This window comes from Lynx rufus, unplaced genomic scaffold (assembly GCF_022079265.1).
Source record: "Lynx rufus isolate CCGP_SWC_20201006 ecotype Redwood Valley unplaced genomic scaffold, mLynRuf1.p SCAF_13, whole genome shotgun sequence".
Lineage (NCBI taxonomy): Eukaryota > Metazoa > Chordata > Mammalia > Carnivora > Felidae > Lynx > Lynx rufus.
The window spans coordinates 41,930,277-41,945,779 of record NW_025814827.1 but is presented as its reverse complement, the minus strand read 5'-3'; the positions used below and the strand labels follow the sequence as shown (position 1 = coordinate 41,945,779).

The 15,503-nt window shown below is 37.0% G+C and overlaps 1 protein-coding gene across 1 annotated transcript; it reads right to left on the bottom strand.

Moving 5' to 3' along the window:
• Positions 1-5,483: 5,483 nt before the first annotated feature.
• LOC124508262 (olfactory receptor 4K13) lies at positions 5,484-11,886 on the bottom strand. The gene is made up of 3 exons (XM_047074666.1): positions 11,874-11,886; positions 5,960-6,895; positions 5,484-5,566 (listed from the first exon to the last, which is right to left on the bottom strand). Exons 2-3 carry the CDS (start codon positions 6,885-6,887, stop codon positions 5,484-5,486), a joined length of 1,011 nt encoding a protein of 336 aa, XP_046930622.1. The 5' UTR covers positions 6,888-6,895; positions 11,874-11,886.
• Positions 11,887-15,503: the final 3,617 nt, after the last annotated feature.

The window sequence follows — 15,503 nt, the reverse complement described above, 5'->3', positions numbered from 1 at the left end:
TTAATATCCATCACCCATCTAGCCCATCCCCCACTCACCTTCCTCTGTCAACCCTCAGTTTGTTCTCTATCATTAAGAGTCTCTTACGATTTGTTTCCCTCTCATCTCTCCCCGTCCCTTCCCATGTGTTCATCTGTTTTGCTTCTTAAATTCCATGAGTGAAATAATTAGGTATCTTCCTCTGAATGGCTTTTTTTGTTTAGCATAATACATTCTAGCTCTATCTATGAATGCAAACTGGTGCAGTCATTATGGAAAACAGTATGGAGGTTCCTCAAAAAAACTAAAACTACCCTACTATCCAGCAATTGCACTATTAGGTATTTACCGATAGGATACAAAAATACAGCTCTGAAGGGGTACATGCAACCTCAATGTTTATAGCAGCATTATCAACAATAGCGAAACTATGGACAGAGCCCAAATGTCCATCAACTGATGAATGGATAAGAAAATATGGTATATATGTGGAAATGGAAAGTTAGCCACCAAAAAGAATGAAATATTGCCATTTGAAAGTAAATCTTACAGTTGAAAGTTTCTATATCACTTTTCTTTGACTTGAAAAATCATGAACAATGTTTTTGACATATAGATAATTTTTTGGTCCTAGTCTGCCTTACCTTTTTCAGAATATTCTAATTCCTCATGGTGACTTAATATGTTATGATGTCCCCTAGAATTCTGGACTTACCTGAAGGGTACTAGCAGACTGAAAACCCTTCAAGTAACATTAAAATCTGTCTGAGAAAATGGCTATTTTGGGTAATGGTGAGATGGTAATCAACTTGACTGCCTCTTTGAAAGGTATAAGCTGGGGCGCCTGGGTGGCGCAGTCGGTTAAGCGTCCGACTTCAGCCAGGTCACGATCTCGCGGTCCGTGAGTTCGAGCCCCGCGTCAGGCTCTGGGCTGATGGCTCAGAGCCTGGAGCCTGTTTCCGATTCTGTGTCTCCCTCTCTCTGCCCCTCCCCCGTTCATGCTCTGTCTCTCTCTGTCCCAAAAATAAATAAACGTTGAAAAAAAAATTTAAAAAAAAAAAAAAAGAAAGGTATAAGCTGCATATAGATTGCCTACTGGAGGATTGGAAAGACTCCAGACCATTCTTATAAATCCTCCTTCCTAATTCTTGGTTTTCGTTAAAGGTAGGAAGAGAAACAGGTGATTTCAGCCACTAGGTGGCAGTGAAGCTTCTTGTAAACTTCTTCCAGTTTTTATTGAGCTGTGCACACCGAACTTTAGATTCATTTCTTCTACAATTAAAAAAGATTTATTTATACCCACTGGAAATGTTGACAATAGCCTGAAATTAGTAAATTTTTCCATGTCAAATAGGCGAAGTGCAAATGTTAGTTTTTATCATCCCAAATATGTTATTTTATAAGAATGTATAACATTTTCATCATATTGTATAAACATATTAAAATCAGTAGTTCTCCATACATATCTCAGAACATTTATGACATATATATATATGCATATATATAGTGTTCATTGGAATTCAAGAAAAATTTCAGAAAAAGTATTAAGTCTTAGAATGTCATGAGCTAAAATATGAAATAAGATATTAGAAAATAATAGGAAAACATAAGATTATCATAGTTGAAACATTATATTCTAAGCCCAAGAAAATCGACTAAAAATGTCAATTATTTAGTGTTCAGGTAGGTGGCTAATTTCAAGTAAATATATATATAAAACTATATATATATATATATACACACACACATACATAACTATATAAAACTACACATTTTCTTCATTACAGAATTATCAAAAAGTGACAGTTAAAAATGACCTTGGGGCACCTGGGTGGCTCAGTCGGTTGAGCATTTGACTCTTGATTTTGGCTCAGTCCATGATCTCACGGTTGGTGGGATCAAGCCCTACATCCGGCTCTGCACTGACAGCGTGGAGCCTGCTTGGGATTTTCTCTATCCATCTGTCTCTGCCCTTACCCCCTTCTCTCTCTTTCTCTCTTAAAATAAACATTTTTGGTGGGGTGCCTGGGTGGCTCAGTCGGTTGAGTGTCTGACTTCAGCTCAGGTCATGATCTCACAGTCCATGAGTTCGAGCCCCACATCGGGCTCTGTGCTGTCAGTTCGGAGCCTGGAGCCTGCTTCAGATTCTGTGTCTCCCTCTCTCTCTGCCCCTCCCCCACTCACACTCTGTCTCTATCAAAAAATGAATAAACATTAAAAAAATTTTAAATAAACATTTTTTAAAATGACCTCATAAACATTAAAATAAAATAATTCATAACATTAATATTTTCAGTATTTAATGAAGAAAGTTATAAAACTTTACTGGGAGATACAAAACAAGGCCTTAAAATTACAGAAATAAACCATGTGTAGGATTAAAAAGACCAATATTGTCAATATCATATTTTTCCCTAAATCAATGTATAAAATTAACGCAATTATAATTACTAAGTATTCATGTCATTTGATAAAATCATTCTAGTTCATACTAATAAATAACTGAACTAGTTTCAAGACAATTTGAGGAAGAATAGCAATGAGGATACTTATTTAATAGATATTAAAATGTACCATAGACTTATAATAATTAAAACAACTTGCTCTGGAAGGAATCTCAAAGGCATTATGTTGAATGAAAGAAGTCATGCTTAAAAGGCTACTTACTGTGCACAAACTAAAGGGCAACCTATGGAATGGGAGAAGATATTTGCAAATGACATATTGGATAAAGTTAGTAACCAAAATATATAAAGAATTTCTACAACTCAACACCAGAAAAACTAATGATCCAATTACAAAATGGGCAGAAGACATGAATAGACATTTTTCCAAAGAAGCCCTGCATATGGCTAACAGACACATGGAAAGATGTTCAACATCACTCATCAACACGGAAATGCAAATCAAAACTGCAACGTGATACCACCTCACACCTGTCAGAATAACTAAAATCAATAGTACAGGAAATATTAGGTGCTGGTGAGGATGTAGAGACAAGAGAACCATTCCTCTTGCACTGTTGGTGGGAATGTAAACTGGTGCAGCCACTCTGGAAAACAATATGGAAGTTCCTCAAGAAGTTAAAAATAGAACTACCTTAGGATCCAGCAATCAATCATACTACTAGGTATTTACCCAAAGGATACAAAAATACTATTTCAAAGGGAAAGATACACCCCAATGTTTACAGCGGCATTATTTATGATAGCCAAATTATGGAAATAGCCCAAATGTCCATCAACTGGTGAATGGATAAAGAAGAAGTGTTAGATATATACAATGAAATATTATTCAGCCATAAAAAAGAACAGAATCTTGACATTTGCAATGACATGGATAGAGTGAGAGAGTATTTTGCTAAGCAAAATAAATTAGAGAAAGACAAATGCTATATGATTTCACTCATGTGTAAAATTTAGGAACAAAACAAATGAGCAAAGGGAAAAAAAGAGAGAGGCAAACCAAGAAACAGACTCCTATCTATAGAGAATAAACTGATGGTTACCAAGGGAGAGGTGGGGGGATGGATCAAATAGGTGATGGGGATTAAGGAGTGCACTTGTGCTGAACAAGTGTTGTATCAAAATGTTGAATCACTATATTGTACACTTGAATTTAATATTATACTGTATGTTAACTGACTAGAATTTAAATAAAAACTTAGAAACAACAATAACAAAAGAGTATTTAGAGCCACAAATGTCCTCCTTGCCCAGCTCAGTGGATGGCTGCCATGTCTATTCTCACCCCAGCAGAAATCTGGGGTTTTATTCTGTGCAGAAGTCTCTGAGCTGCAGGACACCAGGCACATACCTTAATCCTAAACCTAACCTTAAACTTAACCTTACCCTTAACTTTAAACCTAATGATTACCCGAATGATAACTCCCCCAAGCCCCTAATCCACAACACTAAACCTAACCCTAACCTAACCCTCTGGAGAAATCTCTGAACTGCAGGATACCAGGAACATACCGTCACCCTGGTCCTAATCCTGACCCTAACTCTAACCACATATCTGGAGGGGAAAAAATGACATGGTGTATACATACAATGGAATATCACTCAGCCATAAAAAATAATGAAATTGTGCCATTTGCAAGGATGTGGGTGGAGCTAGAGAGTATTATGCTAAGAGAAATAAATCAGTCAGAGAAAGACAAACACCATCTGATTTCACTCATACGTGAAATTAAAGAAGGGAAACAAACAAGCATGGAGGAAAAAAAGAGGCAAACTAAGAAATAGACTCTGAACTATGGAGAACAAACTGATGGTTACCAGAGGGGAGGTAGGTGGGAGGATGGATTAAATAGGTGATAGGGATTAAGGAGGGCACTTGTCATGAGCACAAGGTATTGTGTGGCAGTGTTGGGTCACCATATTGTACACCTGAAACTAATATTATGCTATATGCTAACTAACTGGAAATAAAATAAAAACATTTTAAAAAGGCCATTTACTATATGAGTTCACTTACATGACAGTCTAGAAAAGGCAGCCTAGGTACAAAAAAACAGATCCTATTATCTGAGCCAGAAGTTAGGAGAGAGGGATAGACCACAAAGGGGCACAGGGGAATTTGAGGGTTGAGGACATTTTCCTATAACCTCATTGTGATCATTACATGGCTACTCACAAAATTGTATACTAAAGACAGTGATTTTTTTTTTCTATTTGTAAACCGTATTTAAAAACAAAAAAGCTTGATACTGGTACAAAGAATTGATTATAGACTTTTCAGAGGTATCAATCACCCCTACCCCATGTAGGCCCCATGAATCAATTTATCAGTGGACTCAGAAAAAAAGAAGAGACAAATATTGGTGTTATTACTGAAAAATTTGTTTTGGACTTACAACCATGTACCATAGTACTGTTCATGCCACAGCACAACTGCAAATTTAGTTCACTCTTTCCATCCATGGGCTGTAAACTTTCTGAAACCCTGGATGAGCCTTCTGGCACACTGTGCCAGGCTCACAACATATGTGAAGGATGGTTGGAGGCACTGTGTCTGGGGCAACTCAGTAACAAAGTTAAGACACATTAAGTAGGGATTATGTACTAAATGTACTTTTCCAGCACCAAAGAGCAGTTACCCAGGCACTCAGCTAAATAGCAATGTGAGGCATCATCTGTGTGCATTTTCTACATACAGATTCCCAACAAAAACTACAAGTATAATAGCAACACTAATGACGTATTTTGTAAAGATTAAAAACATGCTGGGGTGCCAGGGTGGCTCAGTCTGTTAAGCATCTAACTCCTGATTTCGACCAAGGTCATGATCTCAAAGTTCGTGATTTTGACTCCGGAGTTAGACTCTGAACTGACATTGCGGAACCTCTTGGGATTCTCTCTCTCCCTCTCTCTGCCTTTTCCCCACTCATTCTCTTTCTCTCTCTCTCTCTCTGTCTGTCTTAAAATACATAAATAAACTTTAAAAACATGCCAAAATTATAAAAGAAATGTATAAAGAAGTTTTTATAGATAGAGAAGCTAAGTAGATAATTTATTCATTTTTTTCAAATTTGCATTAGAAACAGTAGTGAAGAGAAGATTTTTTTTAAGTTCATTTATTTATTTTGAGAGAGAGAGAAAGGAGAGAGCATGAGTGGGGGAGGAGCAGAGAGGGAGAAAACGAGACTCCCAAGCAGGCTCTGCACTATCAGCAAAAAGCCCAAAGTAAGGCTCCATCTCACAAACAGTGAGATCACGACCTGAGCCGAAATCAAGAATCAGACCCTTAACCCACTGAGCAACCCAGGTGCCCCAGTGAACAGAGGATTTAAATGCATGTCTTCCAGAATGGAGATGTCATGCTTTAACCATTGATGATGACAGAAGAGGGGTTTCCTATCTAACAATTACATCTACTGTTTCCTTATACAGAACTTGAAATACATTAAAAGTTTATTCCTTAATAATGTCCAAAACAAAAGATTGCCTCTTTGGAAGCATCATCTACAAAGTGGGTTTTGAATTTATATGTCGAGTTCTTATCTTCTTAATGGCTGCTTTTACTTCTTGATTCCTTAATGTATAAATAATAGGATTTAAGAGAGGTGTGAAAATTGTATAAAACACAGAAAGAATTTTATCTACCGAGTATCTGCTGAAGGGCCATACATAGATAAAGACACATGGGGCAAAGAAGAGAGTCACAACCGTGATGTGTGCCGAGAGAGTGGAGAAGGCCTTGGCAGAACCACTAGCAGCACGGTGCCTGACTGAGTGTATGATGACCGTGTAGGAGACAAGCAAGAGGAGGAAGCAGACCAGGGACAGGAGGCCACTGTCAGCAATGACCAGCAGTTGTAGCAGGTAGGTATCCTTGCAGGCGAGTTTGATCACAAGGGGAAGGTCACAGAAGAAGCTGTCCACCACGTTGGGACCGCAGAAGGGCAAATTCAACATGAAAGCCATTTGACTAGATGAGTGCACAAATCCAACTGTGTAGGAGGATAGCAGCAGCCCACCAAGCACTCGGGGGTTCATGATGGACATGTAATGGAGGGGTTTGCATATGGCAACATACCTGTCTATTGCCATGGCTACAAGCAACATCATCTCACTCCCACCTAGGAGGTGCATGAAGAACATCTGAGAATAACATCCCCACCAAGAGATGGTCTTCTGCTTTCGGAGGAAATCCACAATCATCTTAGGGGTAGCAAAAGAAGCCAGGATCATATCGATACAGGAGAGGTTGATAAGCAGAAAATACATTGGTGTGTGAAGGCGTGAGTCAAAGGTCACGGTGACCAAGATGAGAAGGTTTCCTAACACAATCCCAGCATAGACCACAGAGAATCCTAGGAAGAATAAAATCTGAAGATTCTGAGATTTGGAAAGTCCCAGCAAAATGAACTCAGACACCACTGAATAGTTCACCCTTTCCATGTTATCAACTTTGTGTCATCATAATCAAAATGAGTAAGAATTGTGGGCAGAAAAGTTGTGTTTACACAAAGGATGGTTCATGTTGGTGTCTAATTTTGATACTCAGGTGAACTTAAAGCACCTCCCACTTTTGGGAAATTTTATTGGTCAGTGATATAAATGGCCCAGAGCAGCATTCCAAACAGTAAGAAGAATTCAGAATATACATTTCTGAAAGACAAAAATAAAAACAGCACATGAAATCACAATCATATAGACTGTGAACTTGGATTCCAAAGCCCTCAATATGACACCTAGCTGAGTTACTCATTGGGCAACATATGACGAGTATCTCCTTTTGAGGGTTATGTTTCCTCCTCAGTAAACAAACAAACAAAAAATCAAACTCCATGATATTGAATGCCTCTTTGTGCTATAAAGATCTCTATAAATAAGACAAGGATCATGGTGGGTTCCACATTCACAGAATATTATTGAGTTTCTTAACCTGGAAATGATAAATGTAGAAAATATATCAAGGATTCTAGAGATCCATACTTTGAAAGAGATTCTGGTAAAGAACAATTAATTAATGTCTTAAATTAAGTCTTCCTTATAAGTTTTTAGGTCCTGAGAAAAGCACATCTTCTCTTTCCTGCTCTATTCTTGCATGAATCCCTCACAGCTTATGCTAATACCAGTGATGGTCACTGCACATTAGTAGAGTCAAACCATGAATTTACATATGTATACATAATATATATATGGCATATATAATTCATTCACTCAAAATTTAACATTATTCACCTCAAATGCCTCTTCTGTAATTTTAAGCAGGATATACCAAGGATATAGAAAGTCCCCAGCCAAATGGAACTGAATTTATTTTCTTTTCAGTGTGTATTCATTCATTCATTTGTTTAGTGCTATACAGAGGACCACTGGTTAGCTTGTGCATGTTTACTTATCACAGCTTCAAAACGATAAAATGAGGTAATTGAGGTAACTGACTGATGTGGGTAATAGAAATACCATTCTTTCAACACAGTCATCTAAATTTATACCATAGCTTTCCCATCAGCCCATCCTTATAACAACACTGGTTTTGTTGGCTTTGTTCTTAAAAAAATATTTTCAACCATAATAGTTCCTCGTTATCTAGGTTCTTAAAAAGCTCCTGCAGTAATTAAAGCCTTCCTTTTGTGCCACTGTTTTTTACCAGAGCGGGGAAAATACTTTCATAGGAAAGTGCCTCATGTGAATCCCAGGAATAGCCTTGCATCTCCTTTTCCCATATTCCCATCAATTTCCTGCAATTTATGCTCCCAATCATCAGAAACAGAAGGAAGAAGCATCATAATGCTGTACACTCTGTTTCTCTGAGGCAATCCCATGGGTACATTTATCCAACTGGGGATGTATTTTTCCTACATAGACATATCCTCTGGCCAAGTTCTTACTCTGAGAAACTTGGATTGACACAAATTTGGTACTAAGCCACATTAAGTACATAAAGTTATTTTCATGTTTAGAAAAGTTGTATCTTCTTTCAGTTTTATGGGTAATATTTAAAGTATCCACACTATGCTTTTTGAAATCTCATTTTTAAAACTGCATTTGAGGAGAACAGGATAGACTTCAAATATACATGAAATAGTTTATACACATTCTTGCATATTACTAATATTTATTGAACGAGTGAATGAATGAATAAAATATATATGAATATTCAGGATCTACATTAAAATAAGTGTTAAAGCAAAATCCATGTAAATTAGGAATTTTAAGCATATTTACTTTTAAATGTCAAATTGGATGTTGAAGTATTTTTAAACAGAAACAGAATAACCATTCCAATAAAATTTTAGAAGTACGTATTTTTCCCTAATTTATTTTTGAAAAGGATCAAAGTAGCTTATGTGAATGGAAAAGAAAACATGGCACACAGAGCAGCAGGATATAACAATCTATTTCCTGGATAAACAATCTATTTCCTGGATATCCTCTGAGAACAGTAATATACACATTAGTACAGTGTGTGTGTGTTCTTTGTGTGTTGTGGGTACTAGTATATGTTTACATTTATATGCTTTTTATTAAAACCATAGTGTTCAATGCTATTTATTGAGAGAATAGTGTTCACATGTATAGTTATTTTCCTTGGGTTTGTCAATACATTAAAAATACATTTCTAAGAGCACATGAAAATCCAAATCATTTTATGGCTATATAGAATTGCATTTTATTGATGATGCATAATGTAATTACCCCACAAATATAGTTTACTTTTAGGAATTGAACATTACTCATAAGAATTCTGTTTTCATCCTATCAGTGTCTCCTTAAAAAAACAATTACCTAACTCCCTTTTCAATCCCCAAATTCACCTAGTCCTTCACAATCAGCCTCTCCTCTACTCTAAATATCCAGTATTGTTTTCTTATAGTGCCAAAATACAACTTCTGTTTTGGTAAAAAAAACAAATTTGTGGTTTTCTGTATTCCCCGTCCATTTCCTTTTTTCTATCTGTACATGTTTTCTTCTTTTTGGGTAGACAAATCCTGTCCATATAGCCATATACTTCAGGACACCTTGAGGCCTCTCTTTTATAAAACCCATACCAATTTCCAGTGTATTTATGGTCCATTTCATGTACTCTACCATTTACTTATTCACTAGGTATACCATGTGCATTAGGTGTAAATATTCTGAAATTGAAGGAACACTAGAATAAGAGCTATGGAAATTTGTTCTAATCCAAGGTCCCTCATTTTTGGTGTTGTGATTCTTCTTTCCCCAGATCACTTTTAAGCTCCTTGAAAATAGATCAATTATTCTTATAATCTCCATAATGTTACAAGGGTCATCAATAGAGATGTTGATGAAGTGAGTGAAAGCTGACAGATATTTAAAGAGAAAAACTTTGGAATAATGCATTAATAACTGTAGAAAAGATAGGTTTATTCAAAGTCAAAGAATTTTTCTACTTTTTATATTTTTTTCTGCTTTGATAGTGTAACTTGCACCAATCTGTAATATTTGTTTAAAGCACATTTTTACATATTAGTTTTTACTCTAAACCATAGACATAGACACACATGCATACACATTCTCCCACACACTCCCTACAAGTGTAGAAGAGGCAAGGGGTGACAGAGTAAAAAGAAAAATTTTATGTTTTCAAGGGAATCATTTTGATTATCTGCCCAGCATCCCCCCTTCCCATAGAAACAAAGTTCTTTAGCTTTCTTCTTACTGTAAACAACTTTCAAACTGTTCTAAAATGGCTGAGGAGAAAGATATATAAACAGCATTTTATAAAAAACAAATGAAATCAACATTTGATTCTTAATTCTAAGACACAGACTCACCATGCAGAAAATATAGTTGAGCTGAGTATTAGAAGTAGAAATTTAATCACAGATCACAGGCATCATATTACAAAGAAAAAGGACAAATTGTGATTGATCTACAAGTTGCTTGATCTACAGAGCACAATCTGTCAAACTACTTGAGAATATATGAGTAATTTATTCCATTAAAGTGAATGTTTAAAAAGTTTTGTAATCTTAACACAGAAGAATATGAAATAAAATCTATTATGGCTTAGTTTTGCCAAAAATCATATTCTTGTCCACATGATACTAGTCATCTGAGCTGATATTTGTTGTTTGTTTGCTTAACAGAACAGGATAAATTGAAGTGTTAGGTCTAGTAGGTTTATAAGCACAGGGAATAACACATTTCTTTGGAAAAAAGAAAAAAAGCAAAGATTTCATTCAGCTACCTACTTCTTGAGGCGTCACCATTTGGCATGGATTGGAAATGCTCTCAAATGTATATTAGTAATGATATGGACATTATGAAGTTTGACATGAAAATTCTTTAATAAATGGAAAATAACATCACTTGAAGTATATCAAAGTGTACTCAATTATTTAATTTGCCCCATACTGTCACACTTATAAGGAAAATATGCTGTATTTGTATGACAACTAGAATGATAATTCCTTCTAGAATTCTCTAATGTTATCATGGTGTTCACCTAAAGAACTTTTCACATTTGACTCTACCTATGAACAACGGGATTGAAACTCAGTATCTAGAAATGGTTCTATATTTTTTAATGTATGTCAAAGCTTCCCCTACAACTTACCAGTTTTACAGTGTTTCAAAGCATTACTTGAGTCAGACACATTGAAACCTGGAGAGGTTCTCTTTCCAAAAATAATAGTATTTCCCTAAAATAATGACAAATGTTAATATTTTCTCTATTTTCTCCATAAAGAGTCATATATATTGAGAGGGTAGTAATATAGATGTGATGTATTTTGAGACCTAACAATACCCAACTGATGATAAATACCAATGGGAATTATTAAAGATGCCATGTTGCTTTCCCCGAATGACAACAGAGAAAACTTTTTATGGCATTGCACACTTAAAGAAATTGACATGTTTTACTATCAACAACAGTTAAGCAGAGGACTATAAAACCACTATCAGGTCTGGAATGTTCCAAAATGAAAACTTACTTGAAGAGTACTAAAAAAGGTCAATCACAAACACATAGCTACCTTTTACTGTATATTACACTTATGCCTGGCATTATTATAAGCATAACTGGGTCTATCAAAACAGAAGATATAAAGATATAAAGCTGGGGAACTGCAGTCTCCCCATTTCCTTAGTCCCACCTCTGGTTCTAAGAAATGTTTCCTGTGGAGTATCTCCTTGGCTCTCTTTCATATCCAATTGAAAAATATATCTATCCAATGTATTAGCCATATGTTCATGCCTCTTTCCATGCCTATTTAAAGTAACATTGAATTTCTGTTTCTGTGTTTAATGAGACCACTGTTCCAAATGTGATATGAAATGTGATATAGCCAGATAATCCAATGTTCCTTTGGTCCCTTTTGTAGATTAGTAAAAGCAAAGTGCCTTTCTTGATCAGAGGAATTGTTCCATATGAAATACACTGATAGACTCTCCAATATTATAAACCTTTAATTGTATTTTCGCTGGCTGCTTCTGTAAGATTGATAAGAAACCATGCATCACAGCCATTAACTCAGGAAATCAGTGGATGAGCCCTGATGAACTGATGGAGCCAACTGCTCTGTCCCGGAGAACCCTGAGGTGGCTGGACAGATTGAAAGCATAGGTCCTGGCTGGGTTTGCCAACATTATTGCTTAACAAACTTGGATAAACTCATTGCAAGAGAAAACAATAACTCAAGAGATAAGAGTTTAGAAAAGAGGGAAAATTTTAGTTCCAGGTGCCTATATCTGTGTGAACTGGCAGGCTCAAGCCTTAACAACTGAGCTCTCTGCTTGCAAGGTGGACACCTAGAATTTTTTAGGACAGGTTTAGGGGGTTACATGCAGTAGAGAAGGCAGGGAGCACCTGATCACAGATGAGGTCAGTATATGTTTAGCCCCTGATCATGAGCAAGGAAGGGGATATGGGGGGATGTCTTCTAGGCATTCCATTGCTATCAGGGCTTTTCTGATAAGGGGACTGGAATGTTTCATTCATTGTCAATGTTCTAATAAAGTGCGATATAACTGTTGGGGTCTATAGTTGAGCAAGAAGTCTCACTAACAAAAGGATAACCAAATCCTAGAGCTGAGTAGGTGTCAGTTCTACTGAATCCCTGTTTTTAGACCACTGGGGCTTCTGGAAGGAGTCCAGTATGATTTATTTGCTGGTTTTGTGCAGACCCTTGACTTCAGAGAAATCTGCCTAAAATCATCAGTAGGTGGTTTCTTCCTATGGATGCTGAGTTAAGCCCACAGTGTTCACACTAATGGCTTCCGTGGGTATGAGAGAAGTATGCCCACCTTTTCTCTGTTTGGATATTTCCATGTCATTTTATTTCATTATCCTCAGTAGCTAGTTCAGGAACCCCTAAACCATTTGACATAAACCTCAACATTCCAATCTCCTGGCTCAGCACCAGGTCTTTTTTGTGTGGTTTCTGTATGATTTGTCTTAATCTTCCTCTAAGTTCCCATAAATGTTTACATGACTGAATGCTGGAAGTGAGAGTAGTTTTATTTTCCAATTACCTAGAGCCAGTATACTTGCCCCTATAGCAAGACCCCTGGCTTAAGAGACTATCAACATCTAAAGGTGTCATTGGCCCATGAACCTAATTCCTCCTGCAATGCTAAGTAAGGGTACTTGACAGCATCCACCACGCAGATTTTCCCTTACCTTCTTCCTCAGTTTTACTGTCTTCAGGACTTACAGTGGTTGATTTACAAACAATAACATGGCCTTCATTTTGCAAACTACATCAATAGGCAAGGAGCATGTTTTAATTTGACCAAGAGGGAATAAAATGGTTTAAACCTGGGCCGTCCAAGTTATTAGCCACTACACATACATGGTTATTTTAGCTAACTACTTTGTTTTTCTTTCCTTCTTTCCTTCCTTCCTTCCTTCTTCTTTCTTTCATTCGGTTGTTCTGTCTTTCCAGCCCCATTTTCTCTCTTTCATGGTTCTAGAGTTTATATTATGCAACTTTAAATTATCACATTCTAGTATCTTCAAATAATATTATTCCATTTCACATATAACATACTGAACTTCTCTACTGCTTCTCCCCTTTGTACTATATTATCATGTCATCATTTTATTTGTACATATTATAAATGCAATGAATTGTCATTACAGCTTTATTTAATATTTCTGATGGCCATGAAATATGTAATCGTTATTTGCTTGAAAATGTCTTTATTTCACCCTTAATTTTGGTATAGAATTCTAGTTTGAGAGGGTTTTTTCTTTTCATATTTTTTTTTCAACCTTTTTATTTATTTTTGGGACAGAGAGAGACAGAGCATGAACGGGAGGGGCAGAGAGAGAGGGAGACACAGAATCGGAAACAGGCTCCAGGCTCTGAGCCATCAGCCCAGAGCCTGATGTGGGGCTCGAACTCACGGACCGCGAGATCGTGACCTGGCTGAAGTCGGACGCTTAACCGACTGCGCCACCCAGGCGCCCCGATTTTCTTTTCATATTTTAAAGATACTTTGCATAGTTTCTGAAAAGAGTCTAGAGTTATCAATTTTTTGTTCTTTTGTATAAAATGTATCTTTTTTCTCTGACAGATTTTAATATTTTATAAATTGCTCATTTTCAGCAATTATTGTATGTCTTGAAGTGATTTTCTTTTTTGTTTTTCCTGAGGCATTCAAACCTAATTTTGTTCTGTGAATTTATACTTTTTATTCGAGTTCTTTAAACATTATTTCTTCAAATTTTTTTCCTGTCATCCCTAAATCCAGTACCACATGTGTTAAATCATTTGACATTTTTCATAGGTCACTGAGGTTCTGTTAATTTTTTCCACAAATGTTTTAGCTTCTGCTTTAGCTTAAATTGTTTCTATTTTATTTTGTTTTTAACTTTAAAAAATTTTTTTCTTTAATGTTTACTTATTTTTGAGAGAGAGAGACAGTGAGCGAGACAGAATGTGAGCAGGGGAGGGGCAGAGAGAGAGGGTGACACAGAATCCAAAGCACGCTCCAGGCTCTGAGCTGAGCTCCAGGCTCCAGCACAGAGCTCATCATGGAACTCGAATTCAGAAATGGCGAGATCATGACCCAGGCTGAAGTCAGACACTTAACCGACTAAACCACCCAGGTGCCCCTTTTCTTTTTAACTTTTTAAAAACTATTTATTTATTTATCTTGAAAGTGGGGGGAGGGACAGAATGAGAGGGAGATGAGAGAATCCCAAGCAATCTCAATGCTGTCAGCTCAGAACTCCACATAGGGCTCAGTTGTCAGGAACAGCAAATTCATGACCTGAGCCGATATCAAGAGTTGGACGTTTAACTGACTGAGTCACCCAGGTGCTCCAAATTGTATCTATTTTCTATCCAGGGATTTTTGTTGTTGATGTTCCTTTGTCTTTCGAATGGATTTTTTTTGGTTTCTATATTGTATTTTGTAGCCCTAAAACTTCCATTTGATTTTTTTAATATTTTTATTTTTTTCTCATGTTTATGTCATCCTGTAAATTCCCTGATTATTTAAAAAATGCCTATTTTAGGGTTATATATAGGGGCGGAGATCCAACATGGCAAAGTAGAGGAACCTGAAGTTCTCTCGTCCCTCAACACAGCAGAGTTGAGGCCAAAGGACTTTGAATTTCAAGAATCCAGGCTATGACATGACAGAGACATCTTCAGGGGCCCACGGGGACAAACTGGCAGGCCATAGGTGTGTGATTGCAAACTGGGAGAGATAAAACGGGCAGTGTAGACACGGATAGGAAGGATCCCCTTGTGCAGAGAGCCAAAGGGAAGAGAAAGAGAGACTGTGGAAGTATTTATATGGACAAGAGAAAAACCACAGACTGAGAGGGAGAAAGATCCAATCTCTAACTGCAGGGCTTTCTCTGGAGTGGGGCCGGCTGCCCTGTTTGCACACCTGGGGAGGAGGGGAGCCAGCCCAGGGCTCAGTAACTAGTCCAGAGACACAGTCTGCAGAGGGAGAAAGCAATCCTCTGCCTGGAGTGCTGTGGGAAGAAGTTATATAACCAGCCAAAGGAGTGGCACTTCCCTGAAACCGGGCGAAGGGAGTAGGAACCTTAAAGACATCAGGGTTTAAGTCCCAACT